The sequence below is a fragment of the Mastomys coucha genome, unplaced genomic scaffold, assembly GCF_008632895.1.
Source record: "Mastomys coucha isolate ucsf_1 unplaced genomic scaffold, UCSF_Mcou_1 pScaffold7, whole genome shotgun sequence".
NCBI lineage: Eukaryota > Metazoa > Chordata > Mammalia > Rodentia > Muridae > Mastomys > Mastomys coucha.
The window spans coordinates 83,450,554-83,468,541 of NW_022196913.1; the positions used below are offsets into that span (position 1 = coordinate 83,450,554).

At 39.6% G+C, this 17,988-nt stretch overlaps 1 protein-coding gene across 1 annotated transcript in view; it reads right to left on the reverse strand.

Moving 5' to 3' along the window:
• Window positions 1-17,988, reverse strand: part of Sybu (syntabulin) — a gene marked incomplete at both ends in the record, with an annotated part of 107,446 nt that overhangs the window by 35,770 nt on the left and 53,688 nt on the right. Inside the window, one exon of the mRNA XM_031358118.1 lies at window positions 8,370-8,567. Coding sequence (XP_031213978.1) covers window positions 8,370-8,567 — 198 coding nt within the window. The remainder of the gene's footprint in view (window positions 1-8,369; window positions 8,568-17,988) is intronic.

Consider the following 17,988-nt stretch of genomic DNA (forward strand, 5'->3'; position numbering starts at 1 on the left):
CCTCCCTCCTTCCCTCCCTCCCTCTTCCTCTCCCTCTCCCCCTCTCCCCCTCCAGCACTCCTGAGCTGCCTACAGTTCTTTGTGCAGGGTTGAAGCTTTAAGGGCTTTCCCCACCCACATCCACTTTGGCATGCTACTGCTGCCATGCTTAGGGAACAAACTCATTTTCTAATTATTCCTAAGGAATAATATCCTGTACATTTTAAGCATCCCTTGTAAGCAATGCAGCAAGTGATTGGTTGTAGAGATCATGAAACCCTACACCTCTTGTTATATGATCTCAGGAACTGAATAGCTATTAGTAGTAAAGGAACACTCGGATACCTACAGGATCAGAGAAAAGCCAGCTATTGTTCTGTTGTGCAGGGACCACTGGGACAAGTACAACCAAATGCTATATTGACTATCTACTAATGTCCATATCTCCAGTCCATTCTTCTATGATAACAGGTATCCATGTGACTAGGTTGTCCTGGGTTATAATTAGAAATGGCACGTGGCCCCTCTTCATTCTATCCTTAAGATGACCAGGTACCTTCCATGCTCCCCTTGTCCCTTCCCTCTACTTGGTACACAGCAGGCAGTATGGCCACTTAAGGAGGAGATAACTTTTGCAGCAGTTTAGCTGCCCTTTCAGCATGAATCACCCAAATACCTAAGTTCTATTCTTCAAGGGACAAAGAAATATAAGTTTAATCAGTGTATTTGGAGTTAATAAAAACCTATACCCTCACAATAAATGTAGGCTTATATACACAACCTATGAGAGTGGGTATAAGACATGGATTTGACATTGCTTTAACTTAAAAGAAAGTAGATCAAAGCAAAGATGATTTGATCTGAAAGAGTAAAAATGTAGCCCAAGAGATGAAAATAACTGAGGAAAAGTTTTAAATAAAATATAAGTAGTTGGGATGGTAGGACACTTATAAGCACCTGTGAATCAGAGGCAAGCAAACCTCTGCAAGACCGAGACTAGCCTAGTCTATATACAAAGTCCCAGGTCAGCCGAGGCTACATCGTAAGACCCTGTCTAAAAAGTATATATTTATGTATAATATGTTACATATAAAGTCCTATATCTAAATCAATAAGACAGCATAGATACTTTTAATTAAAAGAAATAAATTCAAAATCACTTATAACTTATGGCTTCATATATCCCAAACTCCCCAGAGTTGGCCAATCCAATGCTATTAAGAAAATGGGAGCTTTGTGCTAAATCACCTCAGCTGTGCTTGCCTGCTTCCTCTACCTCCATCCTGCACTTAGCCAACTGAATTTTATATTCTGTTCAGTTGCACTCCTAGAGAACTCAAGCTCTATGGGTTACATGAGAAATCTCATGCACATGGATGGAACCACATCTCTCTTGAAGCCCTGACATGGCCTCCCATCACTCTGACAACCCAGACTTCACCTTTCACTTCTTCACTCACCACCCTGTTAGCCACCACACAAGTCTCAAGCTGCAAAGGACAGCCTCCGTTCTTCATCTCAGGATATCTCCTGCCTTCCCTGGTGACTATCCGATGACCTTGCTTTATTCTCACAACTGAAACTTATCTCAGTAAGCCCCTATGTTTCAGCTACAACCTCACATTTAAACTGGGTGACATGGGAGCACACACCACATCATTCTCTCCTCTTTTCTATTCACTTAATGAGAATGCTGTCAGTTCCTGGAAAGTAGTTCATAGATATGTACCAAGTAAACAGATAAGGTATTGAATGCATACCCAGGAAGCAAATGTAGGTCTAGCAGAAACCTCTTAATTATATGATGAACTGAGGGTCCCTTTCTTTAAACTCTCATGTGGGGTAATCACCTTAATGCAATGCTACAAGTATTCTGTCAAATATATTATAGGCATGTTTCAGAAGCTAACCTCTGGTTGGTGCCATAGAACCTATTTACTGATGCCCATTAGTGATGCCTTGATCCAGGTCATGTGGTAGAAGAATTTTACTACCTGATTTACCCAAGGAAACAGACTATGTTGCTAAATATATAGATTCCTTGCAAGCCACTGTACAAGTACAACCAAATGCTATACACAAATGAACTTGTGAAGAAAACAATAAACTCAGGTCATTGGTACCTCTATCCAAGTCTACAATACCTTCACAAGGAGCCTCCAACCTCCCTCTCTCTGGATTTTGGATAATGTGACCTATGATGACTAGTCTCAGCTGTCAACTTGACTACATCTGGAATTAACTGAAACTCAAGCAGCTGGGCACACCTGTAAGGGATTTTTCTTTGTTGGGTTGAGATGGAACATCTATCCTAACCCTGAATCACTATTGGTCATCCATCCTCATTCTGGGTCACCATAACAACAGAAGGAAGCCTTTGCTTCTTCTTGCATTATGTGGCCTCACTCTCACTGACAAGTTCATCAATCCTGAGCCATTCCTTTGCTCGTATTAAAACCTACTTCTTAAAGATTCCAACATAGTTGGAAAACTGGCAGCTCTCTAGGAATTCTTTGGGAATCCCGGCACCAGACTAGGATCAGGGAGACATCTACTATTGTGAACAGAACAACTACCAGATCATTGGCTTTTTCATCAAGAGACAGCTATTGTTTGTACTACTTAGACCACAGCCTGTAAAGCCACTCTAAAATATACATATATGTGAACATATATGAACATATATATGAACACACATACACACACACATATATATGTAAATTAGTTCATTGTATCAGGGCGTTCCTTAAGAGAACCCTGACTGATAACACAGTCCTCCACTCTTGTTACTACAGGATGTGGGACTGGCTGCAAGCCATTATAACCATGTATTTTTATTTTTTACCAAGCAGGTAAGTACTGGAACTCCTCAAGTACTCCCATTGTTTTGCAGACACTCTCAATAAGTGTTTCTCTAGAATGGAGGAAATAAAAAGTCCAACCTAAGACACACGTATGCAGGATTTATAGCTCTTGGTTTGCACGTTTGCATATGAAAGATGTTTTCAGGATTATGTCTGTCACGCTGAGGACTGATGAAGAAGCTCACTGGTGGGTGTAGTCAGCAATATCTTCCTCAGTATGAGAGACCCGCATGGCTTCCTCAATGTATCCGAGTAAGTAGTGAGCATCTGGCAGACCCCCAGCTCAGCGGCTGCAAACACTGGCCACGCAATAAATCCTAGGAGACTGGGATTTGGACAGCAGTTGCCTTCCAGAGGAGGATTATGACTCACTAATTCTTAGGGGAAGCCCATTAAGGACCATTTGGCATCATTATTTTGATTGAGTACGTCATCAAAGGCACAGATGGGAGAAAGACATGAGAGAAGTAAATATGTAAACCAGCCATAGAGATAAACACTTAAGTGTGCTCATTACATCCATGTGTGGTGCTGCTGTTTTGGTCCTGCTGGGATAGTATGAAATGATCTACCACAAAGCATTATTTGCCCTATTCCATGTGAACATTTTCTCTCAGCATGAGAACTTCAGAGCCCCATTTTACAATAACTTCAAATGCTCTCTTGGCTAAAGTAGTGATCTTCCTTTAAGAATCTAAGAAATTAGGTAGCGCTCTTGTCTAATGTTCCAGCTTTGCTCTTTTGCTGTGGTATTTGACCAAAAAGCAACTTAAGGGAAAGAAAGGTTTGCTGTGTTTTTAGTTCTAGGCACCAGTCTAGCACTCAGGGAAGTCATGTCAGGAATCTGGAGCAGAAACCACAGAGGACTGCTGCTTACTGGCTTGCTCTCTGGCTCATGCTGAGCCAGCTTTCTTATGCAATCCCAGTCCCACCAGCCTATGGATGTTACCGCCCAGAGTGGACTAAGTCCTCCCTCCCATAACAGTCATGCATAAAGGTAAACTGTCACAGAAGGTGCCCTCTTCCCAGGTAACTTTAGGTCATGTTAAGTTGGCAGTATCAACCAACCAGAACATCTAGAAAATGGTAGACTGAATTCTATCACCAACCATTCTCATATTCATTCTCTCATTCATTTACCCATTCTCTTTCTCTCTCTCTGTATATAAAAAGCAGATAGATGTCTTTATATTCTGTGTGTTTCTGTTGCTGAGTGTGTGTGTGTGTGTGTGTGTGTGTGTATGTGTGATGTTAAAATTAAGTGAGTTAAGAGAATTGGAATTTTGCCAAGGATAGTGAAACTTCAGTAAAACTCCCAGCTTTTCTTTCTATTGGTATTACTGGTAATCAGCCCTACTTCAGAATGCTAGCCAATCCCCAAAGTAAACTTAAGTTCACATATTTCCACTTATCTATTTTAATGTCAGAAACAGATTTCAGTCTAGGCTTGAGGCTCTACTTCACTGCTGCAGTCTTTTGCTTATGGATGACAAGATGTGAAGAAATTAACTACATGCCAAAGAACACAAAGAAGAGAAAGTCGAGCTAGTGTCTATGTAGAGCCTTCACCCATACTGACTAGTGTTCGTGGTACTGGAAGGCATTCTGTAGACCCCTAAGGAGAAAGGTCAACAGCAACTCAGCTACAAACCTTTCAATCTACAACGGTGCCCTGTCTGCGAATCAGCTGGTGCAATGGGGGCAGAAAGCTTGTGGGAGCAACCAACCACTCTCTGATCTATCTGATTGGGTTTTAAGGCCTGTTCCGTGAGATGGAAGCCATCCCCAACACTGCTTAGGGAAAAACCAAATACTTCTATTCTGATAAAAGAATGTGGCAGTAAAGTGATTCCTAATAACATTCTTCTGTATTCATAGACCATTTCCTCTCTCAGCCACCATTAGAAAAGTTCCTGCTTGCACTAGATAGCACAAACAGAAACCTACAATAGAACGATGTGTAAAGAGTGAAAGACCTTGTAATACTCAGTCCTAAATGGAATGTCTGCTTCCCCTCAGAGCTGTAACACTTACAATATTTTCATCAAGCCCCCCCCCTCCCGCCTCGCTCAGACCCTGAAGGGATAGAAGACACCAAGGAAACAAACATTTCTAAAGACAACAGGCCCCAAACACATATAAACTTACAGAGACTGTGGCAGCATAAGCCTGCACTGGTCTAAGCCAGATGAGGTCTCAGCACTGAGAGGGGAACTAGATACAAGCCCCAATCCCTAACTCAGGAGTTATCTACAATTGATAACTTTCACAAAGGAAAAATTAGTTTTCTACAACAGTCACTGGGGATACAAACTACTCCTAATGGCAGGCCCCATGTCCAGCAATAGATGGTCAACACAAAATGAACTTAATAGCATTTTGGAAGGTCTTTTGTGTATATATTTTGGTGTCCAGTTGGTTTCACTGTTTATGGGATTTCTGTGTGTGCAAATGTGTATGTCTCTGCATCTATTTGTGTTTCTTGTGCATTTTTTAAAACTAGTTTTCTTCTGTTTGCTTGTTGATTTGTACTATTCTGGTATTATTTATTTATTTAATCTTATAATTGTTTTTTTAGATGCCTATTTGTTTTCTAATGAGATAGAGAAAGAAACAGTGTAGATTTGAATGCAAGAGCAGGTGAAGAAGATCTGGGAAGAGTTGGGAGAGGGAAAGCTATATAATCATCCTGTTTTTAAAACAAACAAACAAAACCAACAAAACCAGATGGCAGCTATAAACCCAATGTGCTGGCTAATGCTTGGAATCTCAGCACTTGGGAGGCTAAGGCAAAAAGATTGCTGTGAGTTCAAGACCCAAACGCATGCATACTGAAAAGGAATTCAAATTCCGAAGAGGCAACCAGAAGAGCTGCCCCTGGAGCTACACCTGGAGCTACACTTGAAACTGCACCTTGAGCCACACCTGGAACTGTACCTGGATCTACACCAGGAGCTGTACATGATATGATAATTCTCAGGCCTACACTGGTGCTCTGGCTGCAGAGATTGTAAGAATGGAATCAGGTAAGCGGCCAAGTAGTGGTTTCAACTTCACCGAACTAATCCAGAAGTAGAAACGACTGGGAACACATACGGGCGTCACCCTGTAAAAGGGCTCTATTAAGGGAACCAGGGCTGACTAACCTAGTTGGTACCTTCTGGGTTTTCTAGCAAATGCCTCTTGGATGTGGGAATTTTTTTTTTTCTAGAAGTAACCAATCCTAGGCCATTGTTTTGAGGTTATTATAGTTCAGCCAACCAGGTCTCTAATTTCTGTAGCTGGGGATATCTGATGCCTAGGCTAAGGAGATACCGCGGCACCTTTCAAATGCAGATTTCAACATTTCAACTTCTGGGTAGATTTCTTGACCCTGATCACTCTTATCCCTTCAACTGCCCCTAGTGGTTTTTTCCTCTTATTATTCCTTTTTGTTTAAGTTGTGTAATTTTTTCCTGCTCCCCATCTTTGTCTGTGGACAAAGGTTTTAATACTTCAATTTGTAAAATAGTGTCAGTGGATTCTCTTCTTCCCAGGGTTAAGATATTCTCCAAGTAATGAATCCGCAACTACAAGTGGCTCTGGAATATTTTAAAGGACTTGCAGTAAACCAGTTAGGGCTTTCACTTCTGGGTAAATAGTTTACAATCCTGACAGCACCTACAAACAGGTATAGTGTGTGTGTGAGGGAGTGAGTGGTGGTGGTGGGTGTGACCACCTGCTTCTTCAAAAAGTCACCAGGGAAGAAGGCATCCAGTTCCTTCAGATTTATCATACCGTGCTCTGCCTTGAATTACAAACTCCCTCCAAATGGGGTCACACGTGGTCATCACCCTCACGCTCCCCTCCCACTGAACTCATTGTACAAAAGAACACCGGAGTTTCAACTGGACACTTAGCTCAGGACAAACACAGATGCATCCTCCAATGTTTTGCAAAAGAGGGAATAAAAGCAAAACCGGAAAGCAGATTTGTCACCCAGCAGTACTGTGGGATGCTTTGCTTCACTCTTCGGCGCAACTTTTAATTAAGTCTGTATAGTTAGGAAACACCAGAAGCCAAAATAACAGATGGCCTCTCAGAAGTTTCCAGTAGGAGTTTCTGCCCCGCAGGAAAGCTTTTCCTGCCCAGGGCACCTCAGGGCTCTGTTGGCAGAAGGCAGGCTTGCTTGCTTGTTATTCACCTTTCCAAGCCCTTCCTGCACCCCTGGCAGGTTTCTCTACTCGGATTACATCACAAGCCCAGGGGCCATTATTTGTTCTTTATTTTATTGACCTTGGGGGCATTTCAGGGACTACTTTCTGACGTAGGGACAGCAGTGTTTCCAAATCTAGAGCAATGAACCTAAAATTACATGGGCTTTGGTTACTTAATCTTAAAGCGTCCCTGACCCCAAAGTGATAGTCACTAATTGCTTGCTATTTTAGTAAACTGGTATTGGTTTTAATGAGTTACCTTTTTTAAAAAAGTAGAGCGTACGCCTAGAGCTGAAGATGAGCTTTTGCCAAGGGTCTGGTGGGGCTGTGGATAACAGATGACTTTACTTTAACCTGAGAGCAGGACCTTCCTGAGCTTTAACAGTCTAAGTCTCTGGATTTTATTAATTGTAAGAGTCATCCAAGGGTCTTGCTTCCTGGATTTCCCCTCTTTGTATTTATGAGATGGACAGGCTTACTCAGCCCAACGTTCAGAGACAATGTAGGCAATTTTTCTCAAACAAGGGATTTACTGTACAAAGTCCATTCAAAAGCAGCAGGAACTTTCACAATGACAATATTTGAAACTGTAGTTGACTGAGAAAACACAAATAAAAAGATGAACAAAAGTTTTCTTAGGTGGTATTTGTGCGTGTGGGCAATGAAATCAGCAGGTTTGTCTCCAGCAATATCTTTGGTCAAGGGTCTTTAAATCAGGATTCATACATCTTAATAAGCCAGACCCTAAGGCACAAACATATAAAAAATCCTGTCTATGATAGTTACACACTATACTTAATTACTAGCAACTATTGCATTACATATTTTATTCTACATGAGACATCCTTTAAAAAGGTTTCTGGGTCTTGGGTACATGAATCATTTCTGACTTGATAATCAGGTTTCCTGTGGAAATCTCCTACTGCACTATATCTCCTTGAAGGACAAATACACCAATTCATTATCCAACAGCAAATTGTCATCCCTGAAAACATACACATATATAATAATATGCAGACTAAGATATATGTATATAGACACATACATGTATATAAAAACAATTGATGGAATAAAAAGAAGCCATTAGCTTGAAAAGGAGCAAAGAGATATATGAGAGGATTTAGGACAAGGAAAGGGAAGTGGAAATTTAATTATATTATAATCTCATATTTAATTATATAGATAATCTAACTTAATTGTATATAATATATATATAATTTAATTATATAAATATACATATATTTAATTATATGTAAAATGTCATATAATTATATTAATCTCAAAAAATAAAAGAAATATATTTTTTTAATTGAATATTAAGGGTACTTACCTGGCTTTATGATGCCTCCTTTGGATTCTTTTTTATAACGAGCTGACTGGATACTTCCCTCACCAGCCATTCCAATCCTGCATTTCTTTCTGGTAAAGTCTTCATCGCTCCCAGGGCAAAAGCCAATGGGACTGTGCCCTGTGTCTGAGGGGGTCTTCACAGGGGATACCGACTGGCTGCTGGGACAACCTGTGTCATCTAGGAGACAGAAATTCATGAGTTTTGAGTCATGGCATAGGGAAGCCAGCTATGCAGTCTGCACATGTGCATGAATGAGTTATTCATATGACCCAAGTAAACTGGGCATGACTCTCCTACTATTAGAATCCTTCTTTTATTTTTTTTTTCCATACTTTGGCCAGTCACATTGGCAAAGAAAATATTATTTTAAGCAAACACTTTAAAGATATACTATTTTAGTTAGAGTTTCTATTACTGCGACAACACCATGACCGAAGAGCAATTTGGGGAGGAAAGGGTTTAGTTGGCTTACACTTCTATATTGCTTTTTGTTATTAAAGTAAGTCAGGACAGGAACTCAAACAGGATCCTGGGTAGGAGCTGATGCAGGAGCCATGGCAGGGTGCTACTTACAGGCTTGCTCAGCCTGCTTTCTTACAGAATCCAGGACTATCAGCCAGGGATGGAACCACCCATAAGGGGCTGGACTCTCCCCAGATCATCACTAGTTGAGAAAATGCTTCACAGCTGGATCTCGTAGCAGCATTTTTCTCAACAGAGGCCTTTCCTCGCTGATGACACTAGCTTGTATCAAGTTGACACAAAACCAGCCAGTCATATACCTTATAAGACTTTTCATCATAAAGACTTCTGAAACATATTTTTTTATCCAAAGCATATATCTACTTGAATATTTTAGATGATATAATTTTGGTTCATATTTGTCCACAGATTTAAGTTTTTGGTTTTGCTTGTTTTGTTGTTGTTGTTGAGACAAAGTCTCACTAGGTTTCCCTGGCTTGCCTGGAACTCACAGAAGTCCATCTTCCCCTGCCTCCCAAGCACTGGGACTAAAAGTGTGTACCATCATGCCTTGCTGACCATAGGTGCTTGGATTGGGTAAGTAATCTAAAATTCAGGAAAACAGCTCAAGGTAATTAGCATGCACTTTTCAGAATTGTTTTTGTTAGGAAAATAAAATTACTTGAATATTACTGACATTGCCTAAGCTTTCTGATCACATGGCTCCATCATCTGTTTAGTAGAATTTCCAGTGAGCCTGAGTCTGAGTTTAGAAGTTCAAAGAGGCAGAAAGCCATTATCTTATGAGTACATATATCCAACCAGAAATAGTCCAAACAGATCGACTCCTACCTGTAGTAAACTGGAAAAATAAACACTAAGTGTCATTATAGCTAAATATAACTAAGGTCATTCATTTTATTAAGCTAATGTCTACATTACAGGGTGATCAGTGCAGGTGCCTATTAAGAAACAGAAAACTCACATTGTTGTCTCTTATAAATGCTTTTCTTATTTATTAATGTATTTAGGATGGCTGACTCATTCATTTAAGCTCTAATGAGAATTGCACACGAATTTAGGACCAAATTAATGTTACTTTAACATACACATACTCAGCAAAATAGTAAATTTTTATTACTCAACTCCCCTCCCCCTTTTTTTTTCCGAGATAGGATTTCTCTGTGTAGCCCTGACTGTCCTGGAACTCACTCTGTAGACCAGGCTGACCTTGAACTCAGAAATCTGCCTGCCTCTGCCTCTCAAGTGCTGGGATTAAAGGCTTGTGCCACCACTGACCCCTTTTTACAAAATAAAATTATTTTGATTTCAATTTTAGAATTACTTTACCAACTTAACAAAAGATTGTAAGATGATACATACCACTAATAATCTTAAAACTATTGAGTTTTTATGAGTATTAAAGTACCCAGAGTGATGTGCCATCTACCACAGGCTATCCCGGGTCTCCACATGGAATAAGGAAGGGAGAGAAGTAGGGCTGAGTGAAATCTAAGCACTTCATGAATCATGCCTAGGCTTTCTCTAAAAAGGAATCGCCATTGCTTCATTTCTGGCTTCTACTTCATTTTTATTATGAAATATCCCAGTTCCTGGAACAAAATGAACTTGGTACTTCAAGATAGTGCATTATTTATTACTTTAAAAAAAAACTTTTGGACACATTACTTTGCATGGGAACCTTCACAGTTTGTTTCTAGAAGTGAATGGTAGCTAGCATACTGTGTCTGCAAATGTGCTATATCCTTCCTTAGTTGCCAGTGACTTTTGGCCCCGTGTCCCAGAGCTAAGCCCTTCTATGGAATGTGACTGTCCAGCAATTCTATCACATGCTATCTGTGCCTTCCCCTCCATTTGTATGCCCTTGTTTCAGTGAAAATAAAAATCAGAACTCCTCTCTTAGGGTGCAAATTTGTTTACTGGGTCAGACTCCAGCAATTAACACATATATCTGTACATTGCCCGAGAGAAACGTTTCCGATTCTAAAGGAGATAAATTCAAAATGAATGTGATCAGAGCACTCAAGATTGCCTACTGCCTTTGCAATGATTTATTTGTGAATTAGACCCACCGATTATTTTTAAAAAGATACTGTATCCAGATAAATAAAAATCTATGGTTTAGAATGTCTTTTTCTTCCCCCCTTGAAAGTACACAGATTCAAAGGAATAAAATTAAGTGATTTCTAGTTGGGAAATGAGTGTCTAGAAAAGCTTTTGAAGTTATGTTTTAAGTAAATAGGAGCCAAATATGTTTTGGTTGGTTCTGTGATGTCTTCTTGGAGTAAACATGCATAACAGAGCATCTTTTTCCCTTGTGACTTTACCAGCTGCTGGGATTAAGTACTATCTATGGTTTAGGTAAAATTTAGGATGTAACACTCAGGGCACTGTGGGAGAGACAGTAGCAATTGGTCACCTGGAAACCAGGGTCCAGTTGCCATCCGTATTTACAGCCTTATCTTCAAGAGACAGGATTGAGAAGATAAATACATAAATCAACCTTGGACTCTGGGTACCTCCTAAAAACGTTTTATCACTATCTATAGGGGAAATGGTGGCAGTGACCATGTCTGCGTAAACACCAGAGGCTGCGCAGCTGCAAAGACATCTCCTGTAGGAGGACCCAGCTGAAGACTGTCTGACAAACCAAGGATTGAGGCACACAATGTTAGCCAATCAGGAACTGTTGCTTAGAAGAGATGTCTTCTTGGGACTGATGGGGCACGGATGGAGGGTATTAAAGGAGCTTAAGGAGCTTGCAGCAGCATTTCTCACCTGGAGCCACCTCACCTCCAACCCCCAAGGTCAGGTAGTTGGGTCAGGGCAGTGAACAGTCCAGAGGCAGCATCTGGCACCCAACAAGGTCTGTCATGTTTGTCATACCATACTGTGGTTGGGGAAAGGATAGCCCTAGGAAGAGTTTTCTTAACAAAAAATGTACCAAAGTTTGGCACCGAGGGGGCTCACAGTTATTGGGTTCACTCTGCAACCTGATTCAGTTTACAAAGAAGTCAAAGGGAATTTGTGTACATCCCCACATTTGCACATTTTGTCTCAACTGAGAAGTAAATGCAAACAAACATGCAAAAGATCAACAGATGCTCACAGTGGCCTGCACTATCTGCCTGGTTTTTCTAGTGGAACCAACACGAACAAAGGAATGTAACTGTGAGAGAACAGATCTATCATTTTTGCTATGTTCAGGAGAGGCTGTGAACTTCATGTGCCAGAGAATCACCTGGCCACCCATAGTACCTGAGGGATTTCCTCTGTGCAGCCCTGAAGGAAAGTTATCCCTTCAAGTCCTCTTGGGGCTACTTGTCTGCTCTTACCAGTTTGGGTGAAGATAATACTTTCAAAATTCTGTACAAAATACTCTCCATTGTCATTTACAGTCACATTCGAAGAACAGCAAAGCCAAGCTGCGGGTCTTTGGGCTTATATTCCATCCTACCACTGTGAACTGACATCACAATTGAGTATACATTAAAGAGACCTAGTTATTGGTGGCCGCAGAGGTGGCTCGGTGGTTAAGAACAGTTGCTGCTCTTGGAGAGGACCCAGGTTCTATTCCTAATACCCATATGACAATTTACAATAGTCTGTAACTCTAGGTCCAGGGGATCTGATGCCTTCTTCTGATCTCTGTGGGTACTAGGCACATACATGGTACATATGTGTATAGATCATATATATGTAGGCAAAACATTTGAACACATCAAATTAACATAAACTTTTTTTTAAAGACATGTAGTTATTGGGACCACTATACCTATTAAGTGGAGTGAGGCTTCTGTTTCCCACTGCTACTGACTTCTAAACTTGCCTGCATAATTTGTAAATTGACAATCATGCATTTATAAATGGAACATTTATTGCTGATGTTAATGTGAAGAAATTATTAATGGCAAACACTTATAAATAATAGAAATGGGGGAACTGGGCAGGAAATGGAAGAAATCCTTACAGATTCAGGTTGCTGGTAGAATGCCTGCGATAGGTCAAGATGAAGGTTCAGGAAGAGGCTGTGGACAATTGTTGGTCTGCTGAAGGGAGAGGAATTGAAAATACTCATACACAAACACACACACACACACACACACACACACACACCTATTATGCAACTGAATGTTTACATTTCTTTGATTTATAGTAGGTATGCCTGTTCTAGAGCACTTGATAAAAACCATGGGCAAGAACAACTTAGGGGAGGGAAGGGCTGATTTTAGCTTACCCTTCCAAGTCAGTGGGTCACTGAAGGAAGTCAGCCCAGGAACTCAAGCAGAAGATATGAAAGAAGACTGCTTCCCGATTCACTCAATGGCTCATATTCAGCTGGCTGTCTTATACAACCCAGCACTGCCTGCTTAGAGATGGTACAGTTGGCTGGGCCTTCCTACATGGATTAGCAACCAAGAAAATATCCCCAAGTCAAAGTGACCCAGGCACCCTTCAGTTTAGGTTCACTCTTCTCACATGACTCTAGGTTGCATCAGGTTGGCAACAAAAACTAACAAGCATAGGTCCTATATTTTAAAGAACCAGGACTACTTTACACAATGAGATTCATTTAAAAATATGGGGTAATTTTCTTCTGGGGTCTATGATTTGAATTCCCATTAGAAAGGTGCAGGATGGCCACTGTTAGAAGTTAGGTAAAAGCAATCCTGCTTAAGACTATACCTAAGTGATCACCACCTACAATGAAGTAGAATAATTTAAATTTTGTTTAATTTATATATTAAGAAAAGATCTGCCAATCTTAGTGTTACATACCTAAAATTAGAGCACTTAGGAGGCTAAGTCAGGGGTCAGGAATGGTAGCGCATGCCTTTAATCCCAGCAATCTGGAGGTAGAGGTAGAGACAGGTGGAAATCTGAGTTCAAGGCTAGCCTGGTTTACATAATGAATTCCAGGACATCCAGAGCTTTAGAGACCTTGTTTCAAAAGAACCCAAACCAAGCTAAAACAATCAATCAATCAGAAACCCAACAAACCAAAAACCCGGCAAACCAAGGCTAAGGCAGGAGGATTACCAGAGGTGCTTCTGGTATTGGTGGTGGTGTTGGTGTGTTGGTGGTGGTGATGGTGGTGGTGATGGTGGAGGTGATGGTGGAGGTGATGGTGGTGGGGATGGTGGAGGTGATGGTGGTGGTGATGGTGGAGGTGATGGTGGTGGTGATGGTGGAGGTGATGGTGGTGGTGATGGTGGAGGTGATGGTGGAGGGGATGGTAGTAGTGATGGTGGAGGAGATGGTGGACGTGATGTTGGTGGGGATGGTGGAGGTGATGGTGGTGGTGGTGGTGGTGGTGGAGGTGGAGGTAGAGGTGATGGTGGTGGTAATGTGATTGTTCAGTTGTTTAGCATCTGTCCATATAGAATTAAGAGCAGGGGAAAAATACTGAGTCTCTCAGGGACCCTTGGAAGTTGCTGTCTATAAAAAGCATGGTAAGAAGTCAAGAAACACACCCACAGAGTAGTTTCCACACAGTTTATTGGGAGAAAAAAAGGCCGTAAGGTCTATAAAAATAGCTGGGGGAGACTGGGAGCTATTGTAGTTCTATTGCCTAGATGTTAAAAAGCTTATTTGGGTAGGGGGAGCCATTTTGTTTGAGATCATTCAGTATAGTTAAAATTATATGACTACCTATAAGTATAAAAAAAGTATGTTTATATATTCTATAAAGTGATTTTAATCTTATTTTAAATGTGCTGTGGGAAATTACAAAATTAAAGACATTTTAAAAATCATCTGTTGATGTTAAAAACTTTAATTGAACTTAACAGTTTTAAGATTCGTACTCAGTACGTATGAGTAAATAAATAATAAAAAAATTGTAATTGCTACCTAGAAAAAAAGAGAACAATTTGATCTGTTTGATTCATTAGACTAAAAACCATAACAACAAATATGCTTTACTTGCTTGCTGTTTATAAAAATTTTAATAAATATTAATAGAGGCTTATTACTATACTATGTCAGGGAGCATTTTCTTTCTTTTTTTGGGGGGGGGAGGGGGTTCAAGACAGGGTTTCTCTGTGTAGCCCTGGCTGTCCGAGAACTCACTCTGTAGACCAGGCTGGCCTCGAACTCAGAAATCCACCTGCCTCCGCCTCCCAAGTGCTGGGATTAAAGGCGTATGCCACCACTGCCTGGCGCTAGCGAGCATTTTCACCTGGAGCCTGATAGCTTAGCAAGACAGAAGCTATGGAATATTAACAAGACCAGAATAGTGCTCCTTTAGCCAAGGATGGGAAGCTTGAACAGCAAAAAGAGTAAAGACTAGAAATGAGTGATACTGATCGTATAGAAAAATCTGTGAATTAATTTTCAGACAGACAAAATGAAAATAAGCAGAGAAAGGTTCTCTTCATTCCTCAGATACTCTAGAGCTCACTGGAAAGGATGCTGTGGGAAACTGCCTACTAAGGTCGAGGATGCAGCTCAGGGGTTATCTAGCATCATGTGAAAAGCCCTGGGTTTGATCTACAGCACTGCATCAACCAGCTCTGGTGGTGGAAGTCTGTGATCCTAGCGTTTAGAAGTTGGAGGCAGGAGGATCAGAAAGATAAGGCCATACTTGCCTACGCAGCAAGCCTGAACCCACCCTGGTCTACATGAACACTGACTCAAACAAAAATTGTCCATGAAAAGGAAAGAATCATCAGATAGACTAACTGCAAAAAGCAAGCAATATATGCTGTATTTCATTCAGTGGATCCGAAAGTCCTTTGGAAGGTCATTTTTCTTCTTATAAAAGCATTTTGGCTAAGGAAAGTAGGCAGAATAATAGAAAATTACTTTTGTGTAAGTTGTAACGAAATAATTGAGTTAGGCTTAAGGAATGAAGTCATAGACAGAGAGCTAAAATTTAAAGTAAGAACAGGCATTCCCCCAGTGTACCCACTTAGACTCACCAATACTGTGCTGACAGTATGTACCTGAGGACTTGAGAGATGCAAGGAGGCTTGAGATGTAACTCAACAACAGGCACTTAACTGCCAAGTACAGGGTCCTCCACACTTCAAACAAAGCCAAAGGAAACGACTCCTATGAAGTATCCTTGCCACTCATAAAAACAAAACAAAACAAAAAATCCAAAAAACCCAAAAAACAAAAAAAAAAACCTGTCCCTACAGCTAATCAACATTTTAAAGCTAATCTCCATCTTCCACAATACACAGTTAAATCAGTGGCAACTTCAGCCTGCAGACCAAATCTAATTCTGAGTGCTCATAAAACTAAAGCGTTACTGGAACACTTTCACCCTGCTCATCTACACTGTGTGGGGTGACTTAGTAGCATCAACAGCAGGGCAGCAGCCAAGACTGACTGCCCCGCAAAGATGAAAATAGTCACTAATTGTTTTTTTTTTTTAACAAAGTTTGATATAACGAGGAAGTTAACAGATGCTTCTGAATTATGTTATTTCTATCAGTGATTTAAATAGTTACATTTATTAATAAATGGTATTAAGGCAGGTAAAGAGATTTTTAGTAAATGATGTCTAAAGATTTGCTTCGAAATGAGTAACAGGATAGACACAACCAATTAGCAACCACATTTTAATCTGGATGAAATTGACAATGAGCTTATAATACTGTAATAGTCAAATTTTAAGTATGCTTTTAAAAGTCTTGATGTAATTCATTTCTTGTTTATTTTTATTTTGGGGGAAACTGGTTTTCCCTACTTAGTCCTGCTTGGCCAAACACTCTCCATGTAGACTAGTCTGGCTTTGAACTCACAGAGATCTGTCTACCTCTGCTTCCTTAGTGCTGGGATGAAAAAAAAAAAAACATGTCACCAGGCCTATCTATTTAATTTTTAAAAGTATTATTACATTTTATTACTTTTATTTTTAACTCTATTTTATTAAATTTATTATCTTTAAGTCTATTCAAGATAGATAAGGTATTTTTAAGGACCATTTTCATTTTATAGAATATTTTAAGCTTCAATTTTTGTCACTATTATTAAAATTGCTTTTACATCTTACAGATATATTTTCAGCTAAATCTGATTAGCATGTAGAATGTATATCTAATAGAATTACTGAAGTCCCCATAAACTTTGAGATAATTTATATTTCTGTTCTCTAGTATCTTGCTGAATTCCTGACAATATTGTTTTGTTTATAATTTCTCACATTAATAATTACACATGATACTCTGATGCTGTAATTTGCATGTTTTTGACAGTAAAGCTTCACATATATCATATATTGGATTGTTGGCCTTCTGTACACAGCACATGACTTGTTCGTGTCTTTCTATTTGTGTATTCAGAGTTTCTTTAAAAATATGTATATGTCATGTATAGATATACATGACATTTAATATATACAGCATTAACTCACTATCTTAACTTTTATCTTCATAATCTTTTGAACATTCAAGTATTTCCTATTTTGCCAAGACTCTACAAATATTTATTTGTGTTTTTTTTTAAATAATCTTTTGAGAGAACATGTTTCCAAGTGTAACAGAGCCCTAGCTGTCTTGAACTTGGTTTGTAGAGCAGGCTGACCTCAAACTCACAGAGATCCACCTGCCTCTGCCTCCCAAGTGCTGCGATTAAAGAGGTGTACCACCATGCTCAGCATCTTTCAATAATCTTTATACATACTTTGAATATTGTTTTCTATTTAAAGATCAACTAAATAAAGAGCCACATTGTTTTCTAGATTACTATAGTTTCATTTTTCATTTTTATTAAATCTATCTGGAATTCATTACAAAGTTTAATAACAAGGTTAGATAGTAACTATTATTTTATTATATTTATAGGAAATCAATCATTTTAATATGTTTCCAGTGCTTATACATAGAAATTTGAAACTTGAAAGAACTATTTTGTCACTTCTAAATTTACACTTCTAAAATCTTAATATCACCAAAATGTTTACATGTGTGTGTAGATATGTAATATAAAAATTTCCTGATGTTTAGCCAGTATTCCTAGCAACCAGTGTCACCAAACACATACTGATAGCAGTTATGATAGCCAAGCCTTACTTAAATGTCCTAGCATGGATTACATAGAATTGTTAGAATTTTACAACATTAAAATACCAGATCTCTTAGAAACTGGAAACAACCCAAATGTC